The sequence below is a fragment of the Myodes glareolus genome, chromosome 4 (genome assembly GCF_982192425.1).
Source record: "Myodes glareolus chromosome 4, mMyoGla1.1, whole genome shotgun sequence".
NCBI lineage: Eukaryota > Metazoa > Chordata > Mammalia > Rodentia > Cricetidae > Myodes > Myodes glareolus.
The window spans coordinates 115,332,414-115,351,430 of record NC_142029.1 but is presented as its reverse complement, the minus strand read 5'-3'; the positions used below and the strand labels follow the sequence as shown (position 1 = coordinate 115,351,430).

The 19,017-nt window shown below is 39.0% G+C and overlaps 1 protein-coding gene across 1 annotated transcript in view; it reads right to left on the bottom strand.

The window, feature by feature from the left end:
- Positions 1 to 19,017, bottom strand: part of Cntn5 (contactin 5) — a 1,188,481-nt gene that overhangs the window by 259,635 nt on the left and 909,829 nt on the right. Inside the window, exons 10-11 of the mRNA XM_087905876.1 lie at positions 12,405 to 12,586; positions 3,829 to 3,965 (exon numbers count right to left, since the gene is read on the bottom strand). Coding sequence (XP_087762002.1) covers positions 3,829 to 3,965; positions 12,405 to 12,586 — 319 coding nt within the window. The remainder of the gene's footprint in view (positions 1 to 3,828; positions 3,966 to 12,404; positions 12,587 to 19,017) is intronic.

The following is a 19,017-nucleotide window of genomic DNA, read 5'->3' as shown; positions in this document are numbered from 1 at the left end:
AAAATAGCAATAACAACTATCTTATAATTAGGATTTACACAATATAGTTGGAAAATACAAATTTCATTATTATGTGGAAGTTTTTAAAAGACAGACCTGGCATGTATGAATTGAGAAAATCAGGGTCAAAGAATATATCTAAAAGAAAAGTGTACATCTCAAAAACAAATTTTACTATTAAAATGTTAAATATAGAGGTATCTTTTAAACTTAGCAGTGAGCATATCATTAGGTTTTAATATCTTCATGAGCAGGGATTCCATTATTAATCATTAGAGAAGTCAAGTAATTTGATGCCATTTTCAAAATAAACTTATCCACTCAGCAAAAATAATATCTGGCAAGGATATTTGTGTGGCCTGGATGTTGGGAATAAAAGATCTGACTATCCATGGTAAATAAGACAAAACAACAGTCTACAGAATGAGAGAAGATCTTCACAAACCCCACATCTGACAGAGGATTGATCTCCAAAATAAAAAAAGAGCTCAAGAAACTAGACATCAAAATCCAAATAATCCAGTTTAAAAATGGAGTACAGATTAAACTGTAGAATTCTCAACAGAAGAAACTCAAATGGCTGAAAGACACTGAAGGAATTGTTCAAAATCCTTAGCAATCAGGGAAATGCAAATCAAAACAATTCTGAGATATTATCTTACACCTCTCACAATGGCTAAGACCAAAAATACCAATGTCAGCTTATACTAGAGAGGCTGTAGAGTAAGGGGAACACTCCTGTATTGCTGGTGGAAGTAAAAACTTATACAACCATTTTTGGAAATCAGTATGGTGCTTTCTCAGATAATTGGTAATCAATCTACCTCAAGAAGTACCACTTTTGGAATATACCAAAGGATACTTAAGGACATTTACTCAACTACATTCATAGCAACATTATTTGTAAAAACCAAAATCTGGAAACAATCTAGATGTTCCTCAACTGAAGAATGGATAAAGAAAATGTGGAACATTTACACAATAGAGTATTACTCAGTGGTGAAAAACAATGACATCTTAAAATTTGCAGACAAATGGATGGAACCAGAACAAAACCATCCTGAGTGAGGTAGCCTAGACCCATAAAGACAAACACAGTGTGTATTCACTTGTAAGTGGATATTAGACACAAGCAAAGGATAACCAGGATACAATCCTCAAATCTCTGAGAAGCTTGGTAACAAGCAGGACCCTAAGAGAGACATGCACTGAAGCCCCTGGGAAGGGGAAATAGATAAGCTCTCCTAAGTAAATAGGGAGCTTGGGAGAAAGGGGAAAGAGGGATTAAGGGGAAGAGGAGGAGAACATGAGAGAACAGAATGGCTGAGTTGGGGAAGGGACAGAGAGGGAGAGCAAGGAGGTATCTTGATAGAGGGAGCCATTATGGGGATAAGGACAAATCTGTGCTAGGAAAACTCTCAGCAGTCCACAAGGATGACCTTCAATTAAGACTCCTAACAATATTGGAGAAAGTGACTGAACTGGCCTTCCCATGTAATCAAATTGATGACCACCCTAATTGTCATCATAGAATCTTCGTCCAGTAACTGATGAAAGTAGATGCAGAGATCCACAGCTAAGCACTGGGCTGAGATCCTAGAGACCAGTTGAAGAGAGGAAGGAGAGATTGATTATATGAGCAAAGAGGTCAAGGTCATGATGGGGACTCCCACAGAGACAGATGACCTGATTTAGTGGGAGCTCACTGACTCTGGACTGGTGGCTGGAGAACCTGCATAGGACTGAACTAGGCCCTCTGAATGTGGGTGACAGTTCTGTGGCTTGGGCACTCTGTGGACCCAATGGCAGTGGGAGCAGGATTTATCACTAGTGAATGAACTGGCTTCTTGGAGCCCATTCCCTTTCGAGGGATACTTTGTTCAGCCTAGATGCAATGGGGAGGGTTTTTTCCTGCCTCAACTTGATATGTCCGACTTTGTGGACTCCTAATGGGAGGTAATATCCTTTCTGAGGAGTGGATGGATAGGAGTTGCGTAGAGAGGAGGTTGTGGGGGAGTGGGAGGAATTGTGATTGGTATGTGTAGTGGTATATTATTTATATTTTGATAAATAATTCTTGCCTGAATACCAGAGTCAAAGTTAAGTCACTAGAGGTCAGGCAATGGTGACACACACCTTTAATCCCAAGACTTGGGAGACAGAGTCAGATGCAGCTCTGTGAGTTCAAGGTCACCCTGGGCTACACAGGATCAATGCAGAAATAAATTCATTTGGTGATGGATCACACCTTTAATCTTAGTCTTAGGGAGTCATAAACCTCTAATCCCAGCACTAGAGAGAATATAAAATGGGAGGGGAGAGAGACTTCGTCTACTTATAGGTCTCCCAGCCTTGGTAAAGGTAAGACTTCTCCAGTGGCTTGGCTGCTTTGCTTTTCTGTTTCAGGTTGAACCCCCAATGTCTGTCTTTGAGTTTTTATTATTCTTTTATTATTCATGCTACAGGTACGTAAAATGAAAAAAAAACTTTTAAATAAAAAATTAAAAAAAAAGATCCAACCAGCATTGCTTGTCCTAGGAGGAATCCCTAAGAAAGTTATTGAGGAAGAGTTTGTAAACTGGGTCCTAAGTTTACTTTTATGGCTTTGTATTCTATCTGGCTTTTTGTGTAGGTTTATTTTCTTTAGGTTTAACTGGCTTCAGAATAAGAGAATGTCAGAGCTTAGTAAAACTGTAGGAAAAGTCTGACAAAAAGAGAAAGAAACCAAGGTTCCAGGAGGTAAAAGTACATGAGTCAACATGGTAAAATCACAGCTACTTGACAGGACTTTATATGCAGTTCAAACTGTCTGCACACACCCTCCGGTTATGAATCCTGACCCGCTCTTCTTCTGATCACCCTTTCTGTGAATGTCACAGCCAAGGGAGAGAGGCATCAAAACTAGCTCCCTTATTATGCAATCAACAAGGAATCATTGTAAGTCTGGCATACAGAATGGGTTTAAACATATGCAACAAATTTACTGAAAATTTGTTACTGAAAATGAAAAGACATTTGTTAGGTTTGAACATCGCAGAAATGCCGCTTCCTAGAACAAAGGCACCACAATTCTATTCTAGCATTTCTTCACACAGAAACATAAGCCAAAGTAATCCTGTACTCCTGGTAAGTTTCATCATGTGAACAATGGGGGCCACAAGCTAAATGGTAGCTAAAGGTCAGCTAGAAGTGGCAGCAAAGCTACGATGATTAATGTTATTTTCCTATGAATTTATAGGCTTTAAATAACTTTTGTATAATGTATTACTCCGATAGTAATCAGATAGTTAAAATTATAAATAATTTTTTATATTGTATAGGCATATGCACACACATATCAAAAGACAAACGACGACCATTTTGTGCTGCATGCCATGTATACTGGCTAGTTTTAGGTTAACTTAACACAAGTTAGAGTCATCAGAGAGGAGGGAGCTTCAACTGAGAAAATGCCTCCATAAGACTGGGCTGTTGGTAAGCCTGCTAGACATTTTCTTAATTATGATTAGAGAGGGACCAGTTTACTGTGGGTGTGTCCATCCCTGGGTGGTCCTAGGTTTTATTGGAAAGTAGGGTGAGCAAGTCAGGATGAGCAAGCCAGTAAGAAGCACCATGGCCTCTGCATCATCTTCTGCCTCCAGGTTTCTGACTGGCTTAAGTTCATGCCCTCACTGCTTTTTATGATGAACTATTGTAGGGATCCATGAGAGACATGTACCCTTTCTTTCCAAAGTACTTTTGGTCATGGTGTCTTATCTCAGCAATAGTCACCCTAAGTAAGACACCATAGTAGACAAATCACCAGGCAGTTTGAGATCCCCACAATACCTGTGGCAGGAGGGGTGCTCCATTCTTCAGCCAGCGGTATGTGGGCCTGGGCTTGCCAGTCGCCTTGCATTCCCACTGCAGAGGACTCCCACTATCAAGCTGCGTGTCATTCAGTTTCTGTACCCAGTGTGGGTATGCTGTGAGCATTTAAAGCAGAAAGAAAAGTGAGTTCAGTACTTCAGCATTTACCAGAGAAAAAGTCACTGAATTTCCATAAAGTTAGTCCTTACTTGTAGCATTTGGATAAGAAAAGGGGAGCACTTTATTTCACTACACAGGTGGTATGTCACCACACAGGAGAGAACATTACGAGACAAGGGATCCCATCATTATTACACAAGGGAGTCCATCATTACATAAAAGAGAAAGTCATTACACAGGGAAGAACATCTTTACACAGGGGAGCAGATCATTACACAGAAGAGAACGTCATTACACAGGGGAGTACATCATTATTACATGGAAGTGCATCATTATTACACTGGGGCATGTAATTATTGTACAAGGGAGCACATCATTATTATACAGGGGAGTATGTCATTATTACATGGGAGTCATGCTATTATTACACAGGGGAACATGTCACTTACACAGAAAAGCATGTCATTATTACAGAGGTTGATATGTCACTAATACACTGGGAAACACGCCATTATTACACATGGTGGCCCATTATTATTACACACGTGAGAATGTCATTACACAGAGAACTGCTTCCTGAACAGCAAGTAGGTATTTCTGTAAATGTAAATTGTATCTTAACCATACATCACACACACACACACACACACACACACACACACACACACACACACACACTCTAAAACAAGTAGTTTGTTTCTCTCCAGAGTTTGCATGGCAGGGAACCAGTCACTGCAAAAATGACTCTTGTGAGTGGCAGCACACAGTAGGTCCTGTTAATAGTTGCTGAGATGTGTGTGCACATTTGTGTACACAAATCTGTGTGCATGTGTACATGTAAATGATTTTGGAAAACTAATTTTTAGTTTAAATTTTACTGAGCATATTTTTTCAGAATTTATTAACATTCAACATAATTAGTAAAAAAAAGTTTCAAAATCATGACACATAGCAATTCCTTTATCAGTAAACACTGTGGGACTTCCACATAAAGTACAAGTTAAAAGTTAAATGTCTTTTCTCCATTGACCTACTGGTTAGCAAAATTTCTCAAAGAAAATTATTCTGTGTTTGTGTATTTTGTTTAAAACACAGTCAAAGCATGAGTGCTTTTTCCTATAATTCCTGGTGTGCTCAGCATCAGACAGCAACATCTGTAGTACAGGAGAGAGGCCGCTCTGCACCCTGTGTGTGACTGGCTATGTCCTTAGGTGCTGTTTGCAGTCAGTAGAGTCAAATTGCGTGGCAACTGACAAAATAAAGATTTAATTAAATGCATGTCAATACACGCATACGTGTATATATATACACATGTATGCACACAGACATAAACACAAAGGAAATGTGGGCCATGGATCTTGTTCAAAATGAAGACCTCTGTGTTTCAGAAGTAAATCTAGCTCAGCATCTAAGTGTGATGTATTGGTACTCTTCATGTGTGACAACACATGTGGAATGCGGTGACATTTAATACAAGGTTGTTTCAGCTCTTAGGGCATTTTTTCTGTTGTTGTTCTTTTTTTTTTTAAATATTTATTTATTTATTTATTATGTATACAATATTCTGTCTGTGTGTATGCCTGCAGGCCAGAAGAGGGCACCAGACCCAATTTCAGATGGTTGTGAGCCACCATGTGGTTACTGGGAATTGAACTCAGGACCTTTGGAAGAGCAGGCAATGCTCTTAACCTCTGAGCCATCTCTCCAGCCCTCTGTTGTTGTTCTTTGCTTGAACATTGCAAAGTATTTGTAAGACTCAAGGTTCCCTTCAAGGTTTCTTTTCCAGCAGATTGCAGTTACTCAGTGGATGAGGTTCCTTTTGCTTCTGAATAAAAACACAGGTCAGAACACACCACATCTTGGTCTGCATGGTGTGGAATTAATCAATTATCTAGAAAATGAAAATCTGGGCCAGTGAGATGGCTTATGAGGTAAAGACACCTGCCTCCCACCTGACCACCTGAGTCCAGTCCCGGTGAGCCACATGATAGAAACAAAAAGCTTACTTCTGCAAGTTGTCTTCTGATCTGTACAGCGTTATACCACATACACATACACACACATGCACAAACACACACACACACATGCATGAACGCATGCCGGCATATACATACAAAAAATACCACATATTCACAAAGACATATACGTACAGCACAAACCTGCATACACACATACACATACAAGCATATACAGATGCATGAATATGCACACCATACACATACAGATAAACACACACATACACATGCATGCATGTATCTATAACCACACACACACACATATATACACACAGCATAAATTCACATATTCCACATACATACACACAATATACATGTACATACACACACACATACAGACTCACACATATATGCAATTTAAAAGAAAAAAATCCCGGGTTTGGCTGAATTTGCAATAAACGTCATAACATTAATGTGGCTTTTGTTGGACCATGTCTGTCAGGGCTTGGAAAACTGAGGAGACATATGGTCTTCTGAAGTGGGAAACCATAAGAACCGCCCCAGATGCCAGTATCCTGGCAGCTACTCACGTGATACTTTTGGGCTTCAGAACTGTCTCTGGGTTCCATTTTGTACCGCACAAAGCAGATGTGCATAAAGAAAGCTATTGCTCATTACCTCTCATCGCTGGGAACTCTGCAAGTCTCTCCTGACACACGCTAAGTGTTATTGGCTGCTTCCCTGTTCCTGTATCTTAAGTATTGAGGACTCAACATATTTTACTGACATAGATCAATTTTAGTATTATGACTCTCAGCTGTGAGCTAGCGAGAACTAATGTACAGTGTTGAATGATACAGTTGGAGGTGAATATAGGTTCAAGCCCCAGTTGTGGTGCCCTTGCTGTAATCTATAATTGGAAATGAGTTCCTTTACTTTCATGAGCCTCATTTGTAAGTTGTAGATGGTAATTCCCATTTCAGTGGGCTGCTATGATGATTGAACATAATAAACAGTGATTGAGTCTCTGCCCCAATCCATCACCCACAGATAACTTCAGTTTTATTTTTATCAAGTATGATCACAAATGTGGCACCATTTTCAGAATAGTAGATTCAAGTCTAAAAAATATTTCCCCATAGAAACACAGTTGTGACATCATGGACAATTATGGAAACCAGTAATTTATAAAGTTGCATACTTTTCTATGGTGAATCTGCAAATATTTCTAGCGGTACACCATCCTTTAAAATCCAAGCATAGTCAAACACAACTTTAAAGAATAATTGCAAGAACTTTAATATGTCCAGAAAAATCATTTCCCTCATAATGTAGTTAGCAGAAATGGCAATTGACCTTTAGTTACCATTTCCAGGATAGACTGATTCTATTCTGTTTTGTTTGTTTGCTTGTAACACTTAAAATTCAGTTTTATCATTCTTGTGATGGGGAATTTAAGTTTAATTCTGCTTTCTGTTCTTTTTGCTTGTTTGTTTGTTTTTGTTTTTTGAGACAGATTTCTCTGTGTAGCCCTAGCTATCATGGAACTTGCTTTGTAGACAGGTTGGCCTCAAACTCACAGAGATCTGACTGCCTCTGACTCCCTAGTGCTGAGACTTTAAAGTCGAGTGCCACCACTGTCTGGCTCTGTTCTGCACCCTTGAGCTGAACTTCTTCGCCTTCTTCTAGCCCTATTATTGTTAGGTTTGGCCTTTTCATGGTATCTCAGATTTCTTGGATGTTTTGTGGTAAGAATTTGTTGAGTTGAACATTTTCTTCGATTGATGAATCTATTTTCTCTGTAATATCTTTAACGCCTGAGATTCTCTCTTCCATCTCTTGTATTCTGTTGGTTATGCTTGCATCCGTAGTTCCTGTTCCTTTACCCAGATTTTCCACTTCCAGAATTCCTTGGTTTGTGTTTTCTTTATTGCCTCTACTCCAATGTTCAAATCTTGGACTGTTTCCTACACTTGTTGTTTATTCTTGGTTTTCATGGCTTTCTTTATGGGATTTTTTTATTTCTTCCAATTTTCTGTTTATTTTTTCCTCCATTTATTTAAGGGAATTTCTCATTTCCTTTTTAGGGTCTCTATCACTGTCACAGTTATTTTTAGGTTGTTTTTCTTATCTTTTTGTTTCTGCTTCCTCTGTGTTGGGATGTTCATGTCTCACTGTTGTAGAACCACTAATTTCTGGTGGGGCCATATTGCTCTTTATATTGTTGAATGTATTCTCACACTGCCCTCTTCCTATCTCTTCCTCTAATTGTTGTAGGTGGCACCTGTGGCTTCAGTATTTGCCAATGAGACAGGGGATGTTGGTAGTGGGCAGAAAGGATGTTAATGCCTGGTTGCTTGGGGGGTGTGGTTTGTGGATGTCGGGCACAGAATGTGGCCTAGTAGCGGGTTAGGCCGAAGAAAGCAGGGCTGTCTACAAGATAGCTTAGACACCCATCTCTTCCTCTAGCTCTGTTCATTGTTTTTAAGCAAAGCTTTAGGCTGAGAGTCCATGGCTAACTTCTCACAATTGTTTACATCTTCTGCAGTGCACATGCTGTGCAAGTCCAGAGCTGGCTGGAGACAGGAAGAGAACGGATGGTGCAGGTTTCAGCTCAGAGGCAACCCCTCGGCATCACTTTAGGATTTTCTCACATCCACAACAGAATGTGTTTCCTGTGTCTTCCAGGCCTCTTCCTTTCCTGAAGCCTCTTCTAGTTTTCTGTCTCCCTGACCCTTTTGAGCATCCTTCCTTGTACCCACACCTACTTTCACCTAAGCACAGCACATCCATTTAACTCAACTTGTTGTAATGGTTTTAAATCTCAGTAGGTGTGATATTCTCATCACTAAGTGCCAATGTGGTTAATATGGGAAGGCCTGGTCATGTGCAGCCTTGAACATGAGCTTTTGGCCACTGTCAGCAGCCACTCCTCACTCTTTCCATTCACTTGCCTCACACTGAATCCTGCAGGGTGGTGTTCACATAAAAGCAGTAATCATTATAATAAGATTTACAATCAATTTTATTTACTCCTTCCTGGGTAGCATGCTAAGTTTTAGAAATATATATATATATATCTCAGTTAAATTATCTTGAAAATGCGCAGAATTAATCTGAAGATAATAGTATATGCTACTAAAATTTGTGAAGATGCTGCCCAGGGACTTAATGCCAGTCAGTATATCCAGACTATTATCTATACCAACAACGCAACTGTGTCCTTCTTCGGAGGTTTGAAATAGTACAAACTACCTCTACCCTAAAGACTCTGGTTTCAGATACATTAAATTTAAGTCAAGTCTAAACCATAGATACAATCTAGAGATCATCACCACCCAAAATTACTGTCCGTGGCTTCATATGTTACATTTTATATTGTAGATCACTAATCTTTATGTTTTCTATACAGTAAACACTTCCTTTCATCAGCCTCCCGTAGAACTTCTTCCATTATGGCAGACCATATTGCTGTTTGCCTTCTTCTCTCTTTTTCTTTCCCTTCACCATTTCTTCAATCTTTTCCTCCCTCCCTCTCTCCTTTTTTCTTACTTTCTTTCTTCACCTGTTTTCTTTGTATTAGTCCTTTTCTTTCATTTTAATTGAGACTGCTAACAAGCAAGGTTTAATTTAATATGGAATGCATTTTTGAATGGCAATTTCAAACAGGGCTTTTTAGTAGATACCACAGTAAATTCACCTTAACAATTATACGGTTTATTTTAAAATTCAAATCATCTCACATGTAATACCTTCAATTATGCTATTTATTTTTTACTTGAATTTTGTAGTTTAAATCTGTTTATACCCCCATATAAATTTACCTTTATTTTACTTTTCAATTTAACCACTTGAGCTCTTTCGTCTTTTATCATTTGTTACATTAATGTTTTAATATCAATTCTCCTTAAAAAAAAAAAAAAAACAACCAAACACGTACCGGATATGATAGTTCTAAGGCTCTGACAAAATGACCTATCTCCGAACTTCTGAATATCCCAATTACTCTATCTGGAGCCTAATAAAATTCTAGATACAGGAGAATAGCCAAGACTGTGGTACACATGAGGCTACCCATGGGGAGCTTCCCTACCCGTGAAGGCTTGGCTAACAGACTGTGGCGCTTATGGGGAGGGCTGGAACCTTCAGTAGTTGGGGTCTGTCCGTCCGAAGATTCTTAGTGCTCTAGGGTTATGTCCTAGTTGGGCTCAAGCCCCTTCCTCTCCCTCCTTTCTCTCTGCTTCCTAATAGACACGAGGTGAATATTTTTCTCACCATGTGCTGCCTCACAGCATGTGACAAAGACAGGATACATGGATAGAAGCCTCTGAAAGCATGACTCGGCACTAACCTCGCTTCTTTTCAGGATGATTATCCCAGATATTTTGTCCCAGCAATGGAAAGCTTACTAATACGCATATCTGCTGTTAGTCAAACACCAATGCTCGTCAGGACCCACCTACATTCTATAGTCACAACTTTCTGAATTACAGAAGTTGTGTGAACCCAGATATTTTGGGGAGTGAAACAAGGAGCTCTTTATAAGTTCCCCAAGGAAACAGACACAAAGTGGGGTTACTTAGAACAAATCTAAACGTATGGTTCCATGATGGAGTCTGGCCAGAAGCCATTCTAATTAGGGTAAGGTGTCTTCCTGGTATGTCAACCAGACATGGCAAGTGGTTAAAAATGACCTAGTTGTTCTGTTTTAGTAACAATCTATACATTTAAAACTCAAAGTAACGATTCAGATTAAGTTAAGAGAAATTATTTTGGCACTATTTGCAGCAGTGGGCACTGCCTACGAACCAACCAGCAGAGTCAAGAAGAGGGACCAAGGGTCTTGGTCAGCTAGGAACTCTGGGTCCCCTGCCCCCGTCTACAGCTCATTCTCATTAGGAATATTGCATTCTTTACAACAGAGACATGAGGGAAACGGTTTGCAATAGCACATATAGCGATAAGTATTCCTTAGTCTCTTTTGTGGTTTTAAACGATACAATTCTGGTTTAATTCTTGTCCTTTATTGCCAGTTTTTTTTTTTTCTGTAAAGAGAGTTAATACCCCATCCTGTTACTAAGAGAATAAAAATTCATTTCAGTGGGGGTATGGCAAAGTGACAGTTTTCTCTTTGTCTGCTGACTGTCATAATTATTTGCTTTAAGAAGTTATGAGCAGTTACAAATACTGAGTTTCATCCAAAATTAGTAACAGGTACACCCACAGTCTGAAAGTTCCTGGCCTGGTACCCCTAGCGCATGATACAGGCTTTTCAGCGCTTAGGACTGTCCTTCCTCCCAGATGCTTTGTCCCATTCAGCCGTTCGAATTCTGAGGGTTTTAAAGTCCTAAAGTTTTCAGGACAGAATGTACTTGGCCTAGAATCCTCATGATCCTTTCTGTTTTCAGCGCTAATTTGAAGTTCACTTTTTTTTTCTAATTCAGTGTCTTTGCTAGCATTCGGAGTAGTAAGAGGCACTTAGTGAACATGAATGGGTGAAAGAAGGCTCATGCCACAGTCTGCTGAAGGAATGAATTCCTGAAGGAGTTATTGAAACCATAGAAAGGAAGGTTGAATGTAGTTATCAGCGGCATTTCCAGATTTTTCTCACAGAGTCCCTTGGCAGTGCATTTAGGTTTACAAAAGAGGCAGTCTTGAGAGACAGTTAGAATGGCATGTCTACGGTGACTAGGCCATGGGCATTTCCAGCCTCTGTTCTTCCGGCTGCCCTGGATTCCTGTATCCATCTCCTGATTGTTCTCTTCAAAGGGGGCATAAGCATATTATCATTTACGGACCTGTGTAGGATTGTGTGAAAAATGCTGTACGTGACCTTGGGGACCAGTGTGAGCACGCAAGTCCTCTGCACTCCATAATCCACTTCCTAGATCACTTGGTTGGCTGCCTAGCCTTTTTGGAAAACAAACACCTGCAGGTAGCAGGAGCTGTTTGTCATATGGATGTATAAGTCCAGGCCAGAGCTCAGCAAACTTCTCAGAACTGCTGGATAGCAAATACTTCAGTCTCTGCAACACAGCAGGTCCCTGCCTCCACTTAATTCTGTGAGAGCCAAGCAAATGCTGAAATAGAGCATTTATAAACAAATGGATGTTTACCCAATTCAGCAACTGGGCAGGATTTGATGCATGGGCACAAAATTTTGATGCCTGCGATAATCCAAGGGCTAAAACAAGTTAAACAAAGTTAATAAAATAAAACTTTAGCTTATCAGATAATAGTAGTTAGTACCAGGTAAAGGTCTAATTTCATGGATATAAATTCTCAATCATCTACAAGAGGATGACAATTCCTTGTTTATTTTCATGTGCAGGTTCATTCTACAAGAGGAAACTAGACCAAAGGAATGCAGTTTTCAGTTATCACTTGGGTTTTCAGTGTCAGGTAAGCAATGTTCAGTTCAGTTTGCGTTTTCTATCTCACCCTCGGGAGGAAAGCTTTGTGCTTTCCTGAAGCACTTACTGTATATCTGCAGCTGTCCACGAAAGGAGTTTTTTCCACGGGAGTTCTCAGCTGTGCATTCATATATTCCAGCATCATCTAGCTGCAGGTTGGGGATCTCCAGGACAGCCTGGGATTTCCGCAGTCGGGACTTACTGGGAATGTAACCGTTAACCTTCATCCAAGTGATTGTTGGAACAGGGCTACAATAGGGAACAGAGGCACTGTTAATATACTTCCCGCTATTAGAAACATAGATTCAGTTATCTGGTAATTTAAGTACTTAATAGACTGAACTCAATGAAACGTAATCACAATTAGGGCCGTGTGCCAGTGAATACAAGTCGCTTTCCACATGGTTGTGAAGCCATCAGGGAACCAAGTCCTTCTCTTTCAGACTTCCACAAAGCCTTAGAAAGCCTGCACTATTATTTTCTAAACGTAAATGATATATTTTTAAGTAACAAATGGACTTTGGTGAATTTGCTAACAGTTTTATAGCAGGAGTCAAACAAGAGTTGGGAATTAAATAGAGAAACTTTTCTGCCCTCATCTGCAGCAAACATGTTTCCCATAGCAACAGTTTGTATGGCATTACACCTGGTCCCTATAGCACATTTCTCCCCACAGTGAGCCATTTAGTTGGTTTTTTTCCCCTCTTATTTAAAGCTTTTATATTTTCTATTTAATCCTAAAGGTTTTATTAGATAAATACTACCTGGCTTTTCATGGGTACCTGGAACTCTGTTATAGGAGCGTGTTGGTCAACTGTCCCTATAGCTCACGGTTCAGGATGCACTGCCTTCATGTCGTGCACCTCTCTCCTTTGGTGCCAAATGGAGGCACTGATCTCTGCACTGCTGCTTTCATGGTTTACAGGAGGCATTCCCAAAAGCTGGATGAATGCCTCAAAGGGTATATCAATTTCTCATTTCAATAAGTGCTGGCAGACAGTAGCAGTCCTAACAATAATATATGGTATGTTTTCCCTGTATCCTTGTCAGGACTATGCAACATTAATTTATTTAAAAAAAATCTACACACACTCAAACCAGAAAAAATTCCTAGCATTAAGAAAGAGAAGTAGACACAAAGTCATACCCCTGACTGAGACACTATAGTAATACCCACGGGCGAAAGATATTCAGTTTTTTCCAATGGGGTATCTAATTTCCAATGCAGGCCCTATGCCCAGAAGTAGTTGGCCAACACAAAAAGACTCTGTGCATTCTTCTTTTGTTGTGTTTTATCTTACTGCATTTTTTTTTGGTTTGATTGGCTTTTTAAATTTTTGTTTTAAGAGAGAAAGAGAATGATTCAGCTGAGTAAGGGATGTACAGGGGTCTGAAAAGAATTGGAGGAGGGGAAATAACATGAACGAAATATATTGGAGGAAAAATATTTTAAAAATGTATTTCTAAAAGTACTCAGTATAGATTACATATACATGTGTGCACAATATACATACACATGTGTGCACAATATACAAACACGTGCAAACATGTAACAATAGCAATTAAAGAGGAGACCAAGAATTTGGGAGTAAGGCATGATGCAGATGTCGTGCTCATGTATGAAATTATCAGAAAAGAAACTATGAAAGCGGATTGCGTTTCCCAGCAATTCTCCTTTCTAACCTGCTCTTATCATACGATGGCTTCTGAGACAGCAACTTAGAAGTATGCCTTCTGTGGGTAAGCTCACAAGGCTATGGTTTCCTTCTGAGTTCCAAACCTTTTCTTGTTTAGAAACTGATTTCAAAACTCAAGTTTAGGTCAATATTTTTTGCAGAGTTGAGATGGCAATTTTAAACTGCACTTTCCCATTCGGCTGTGGTCCCCTGGTCTACATCATTCCTCTTGTACTATAGAGAGGTGCTCTTTCCCATTTGACTGTGGTCCCCTGGACTACGTTATTGTTCTTGTGTGACAGAGGGGTGGAATTCGTGATTTCAGCATCATGAAGGACACTCAGTGGTCACAATGGCTGAAATCTTGTATTCTCTTCTAAAAGTTATCCTGCACTGGCATGTCTTTCAAGTTCAGTTCTGTTACACCGAATTCTTGGTGTCTACACATGCTACACTTTTCATGATGCATCATATGTATTTTCTATTTTCTTTCTCACCTCCTCTACCTTCTCTATCCTCTGATCCAAAGACACTACTCTGTGTCTTCAATCTCTTCCTTGACCCATTTCTTACTTGTATGGCCAGCTACACATCGACTTTTTCCTCTTAAATAACAAAGTCCTTTGCATCTTAATTGAATCTCCCATAATATTCTTCTCTGTATTATAAATAATGAGTGTAAGGAAGTTTTAGAAAGCAATTTTAAACAAAAATATTCTCTCTAGTAGGAATGATAGCGTTGTTCAGGGCACCAGTTATCAACTCCAGGGTCTTGGGCAGTCATGTCCCCAGCCACATAATTCAGATTCTTGGTTCCCTGTTCTCAGGGAAGATGGGATGAAGGAAGAGGTGAGGTCACACAGTCAACTTCAATATCTCTCTTACTTTTGATACTGCTGTGTACCCACGCTACTTTCTAGGCTAATAAATATTTTAAAACACGAACTATTGGGCTGCTGAGATTGCTCAACAGGTAAAGGTGCTCACTCCCAAGACTTAATGGCCTGGGTTCAATCCATGAGACACACACAGTGGAAAGGAAGAGAGACTTCTACATATTTTCCTCAGATCTCTACATGCATGCCTGGGTAGATATGCTCCCTCCCCACATAAATAAATAGATGTAAAACATAAAACACTGGTGAAAAATTTGCACAAGACAGCATTTCCTATTTTCACCCTTCAGTAATGTATTCTAGATATAATTCTCATCCTTTTCCAAATAAAAATTCCAGGAGATATCATATTTCCATATTTATATTTTCTCTACTGTTTTTATTATGTTTTATAATCATTGTTTTAATGGTGTTATCTCTGGTGATACTGTGGGCCTTTGGAAGAAATACACAAAATAACTAAAGAAAAATCATTCGTATTTTGCCATTACTCACGGATTTCAATTCCACAGTACAGAACAAAGGACTTTGAACATTTTAAATCAAGTTTTTAATTCTGTGCCAAGTAATTCATCCATATACAAATACTTTAAAGCAAATATTTTCATATTACTCACCTTTTATAATTTTAAAATCTGAATTTTTATATTTTCCCCAGAGTAAAAGTCCAAGCTACTCAATGAGCACTTATTTTTCACTGCAATTTCCTCTTTTATATCATTTTTTCATTACTGTGTAGGCTGCAGCAGAGTCAGTGAGATTAGCCACCCCTGATTGTACATACAAAACACACAACCTCAAAATGCTGAAAGCAAAATTAAAGTTGCTAACATTGTCTTTCCTAAATGCTGAACGCCCTAATTCTTAGTAGTCTATCCACTGACTTTATGAGGACTGCCTGAGTCATTTCAAGCTATTTTATTAAGAAGTAGCACAATCCTAATTTCTTTGAATTTGATTATTTAATCTATTAGGGAAGGCAATATTTCATAAATGGGGAGAATAAATATAAAATGGACTCCAAGGTTGTTGTAGAGACCAAGAAGCAATCTAGAATGAAGACTGTGTTACACAGGAGGGAACGATTTTCAAAGCAATAACAAGAACACCCCGTGCTAAGGAGAAAGGTGATGTTTCAGACAGTCAACAGTGCTTCTGTACTGAGCGGGTTTAGAGCCAGTGTGTGGAGGAGTCGGGGAGTGTTCGCATCCTGCTGACTTGACAAGATCCTTGCTGTCAGTTAAACAGTGTTTGAAATCAGTAATGAAATGGTTGTTGAAGATCTTCAAAGTATTCTTGATTTCATTAGAAAGACAAAGTACATAAGTTCTAGATTCAAAGATAGGAAGAGGACAGAAAGTTAGCTCGGAAGGAAGACTTCTGCCGTGGGGTGGGGGAGTTCCTCCACGAGAGACATGTGCGCATGTGCGGAGAAACTGGAAGGCCAGAGACAGCTTCTGCAAGGGAGGAAGAGACAGTTCTGGCTCAGACGTTCATGTGCATGAGATCTCATGCTCTTAATAGGCTCTTGGCAGTTTGTATGCATTTGTAGGTGGAGAGGGCGGGGTTTACACAGGAAATCACTATAGCCTTATGCCAAGTGCCTGCTTCCCCTGCAATAGAAAGGCCATCTTCACTGATGAAACTACTTAACAAATTTTATTTCTCTTTATTTCTCTGTTGAATTCTCAAGACTAGCAATCAAAAACTTGCCTTTGGATTATTGAACGTTTCAGAACAGGAAAAAATAACTAGCATTGCTGGGGTGGCTGAACATTGATTTGATTCTAAACATAAGCTTCTATTAAATGAAAAGGAGACATCGAGCTTCTTGATGCCGAGAATATTTTATAGGCCTTTGGGATCTCCTCTATCATCTACGCTGTTCATGACAGCTAAGAACAAACTAAAGAACTTCTGCTATTTTCAAGTACCTTGTTTATAATCTAGTTTGATCCATTCATTTTTTTTTTTGGTCAGGACTTACTTAGCATTAAAAAAATTTATCTCAAGATACTGTAAATTCTCATTGATTTAATGTTGTAATATTATCCAACACACAATTCCCATCACAAAAATCTGCAAATGGAGTTGTCTCTCAGAAAGAGAGCTGGGTTAGGCTATGCTGGAAGAATGAGTAGAAATATCAATTTTGACAGAAATGCGAAGAACAGTTATTTCTGTCTTATTGAAGATGTGTTTAAATTTTATTTTTTAACCACACTTTGGATTCCTGTGTGCAATGAGCACAGGAACTTAAAGTAGCTAAAGGATGTTTAAAGTTTGCATCATTTTCTTATTCATTTGGCTCAGAAATGTCTATCAGTAACAGGAGATTATGTGAAGCCACACTGAAATTCTGACAGGGCTTTGTGTTAGCACCGTCAAAGAGGCAGGATGAATAGTGCCTGCAAACGTAGTTCTAAATGTGAGGCATGTGGCGGATGAACTTTAGCCTTCGCAGAAGTCATTAAGGCATTTCTTAAAGATCATTTGATACAGATGATGAAGTAATGTGTAGAATCTGTCAAGACAGAAGGAGGGCTTAGCTGTAAAGATTTAATGATTTCAAAGGAAAGTACTCCCCAGCCGCAACTAGCTATTCACAGACAAATTGTAGGTCTGTCTAATGGAGCTTCCTATTTTCCTTGCATAAGTCACAAGTGAGACATGAATTTTACATCGGATGTGGAAATACATACAGTTATGGCTCCTCTGTGATTTGCACAAAAAAAGAAGGAGCACTGTATACCTCTGATGGAAACTGAGAGACCCAAGTTTTATAACTTTTCTCTAAGAAAGCACATAAAAAACCATCATAAAAAATAGCTATTGAGCCAAAAGATTTTTTCTTTTTATGGTCCTATAGCTCAAAAAGAAAAAAAAAAGGAACAAAATCCAGTTGTTAATGTGGTTGATTGTTGCACATTTACATTTTATGTAAAACCGTTGAAAGCAACCATTTTCTTTGTAAAATCTTAAAGAATTTTGGGGATGTTAACCTAAGGCCACATCCTTGCTAAAGGCAAAATGCAAAGGTGTTCCCTGGAGACACAGCATTACAGTCATGAATACTAATTGGCCTTCAATGAAAAAAGCTAAGTGTTTACCATGAATCTCTGAACTTAATAATTCTCCGCTTGGAGTGTGTGATCAAACAGCTGCTTATACCCTTTCCACAGCACTAGCTATGCTGAGGACTTAGGACACAGCTCAGAATATTTACCATCATGGTAATTATTTTAGGCAAATAATTTAAGTTAGGAATAAACTCTTAGTTTTCATGGTAGATTGTGGTCTGCTATAGTCTTTATGGTTTTCTTATTGTTTTAAAATTTTGCTAATATTTTCATTTAAAATGGTCGTAGGGAACGGAAGCAGTTCACCCCAGAGCCAGGCATCTGTGACACACAAAAGGAAAAGTAAATCTATCTGGTTCCCAGATGGTTCTGTCCAAGAACTTCCACCCCTTTGGGTCTGAGGAAAGCCTTGTGATCTGGCAAGATGCTTAGAAAGCCAGCAGAATCACACACTTTCAGAAAGCTGAGGGGTATTTCTAGATTAATACTATAATTATTCATTCATTTTCACTTAACTATTTTCTTCAATATATCTATCATGAGGTGGGCTTTCTAATAGATTGAGGTTACAGTAGTTAATCTGACTGCATGGAACTCTTAGAATACTAAGTGTGATTGAAGTTAAGCATAAAGACAAAACCCAGCTGTCTTAACATAGTGAGGGTCAGGAGCTAATTTTACTAAGGTTGGAGTAATGAGTAGTAATTACTCAGGCAGAGAAAACAGATAAAGATATTCTAGAGAGAATGAAGAGACAGCCTGCTTCCTGGAGTCCTGCGAGAAAACTACTTGAAGAATGAAATAGTAATCCTTATAGCTGTTTCTGGGTTGACAGTAGATGGTGCTGAGGTTGAAGAAGAATGGAGGAATGTAGAAGGGAGCAGGAAGTGTCATGGACATTGTCTTCATGCAGTCAAGTTTTCCTAACAACTACAAAATTACAACCTTCTCTAAGTATGAAATAGGGGATTTTGCTAGAGTTCACCGCAGCACTGAGCGGATGTCTGTGTGTGATGAACATTTCACGT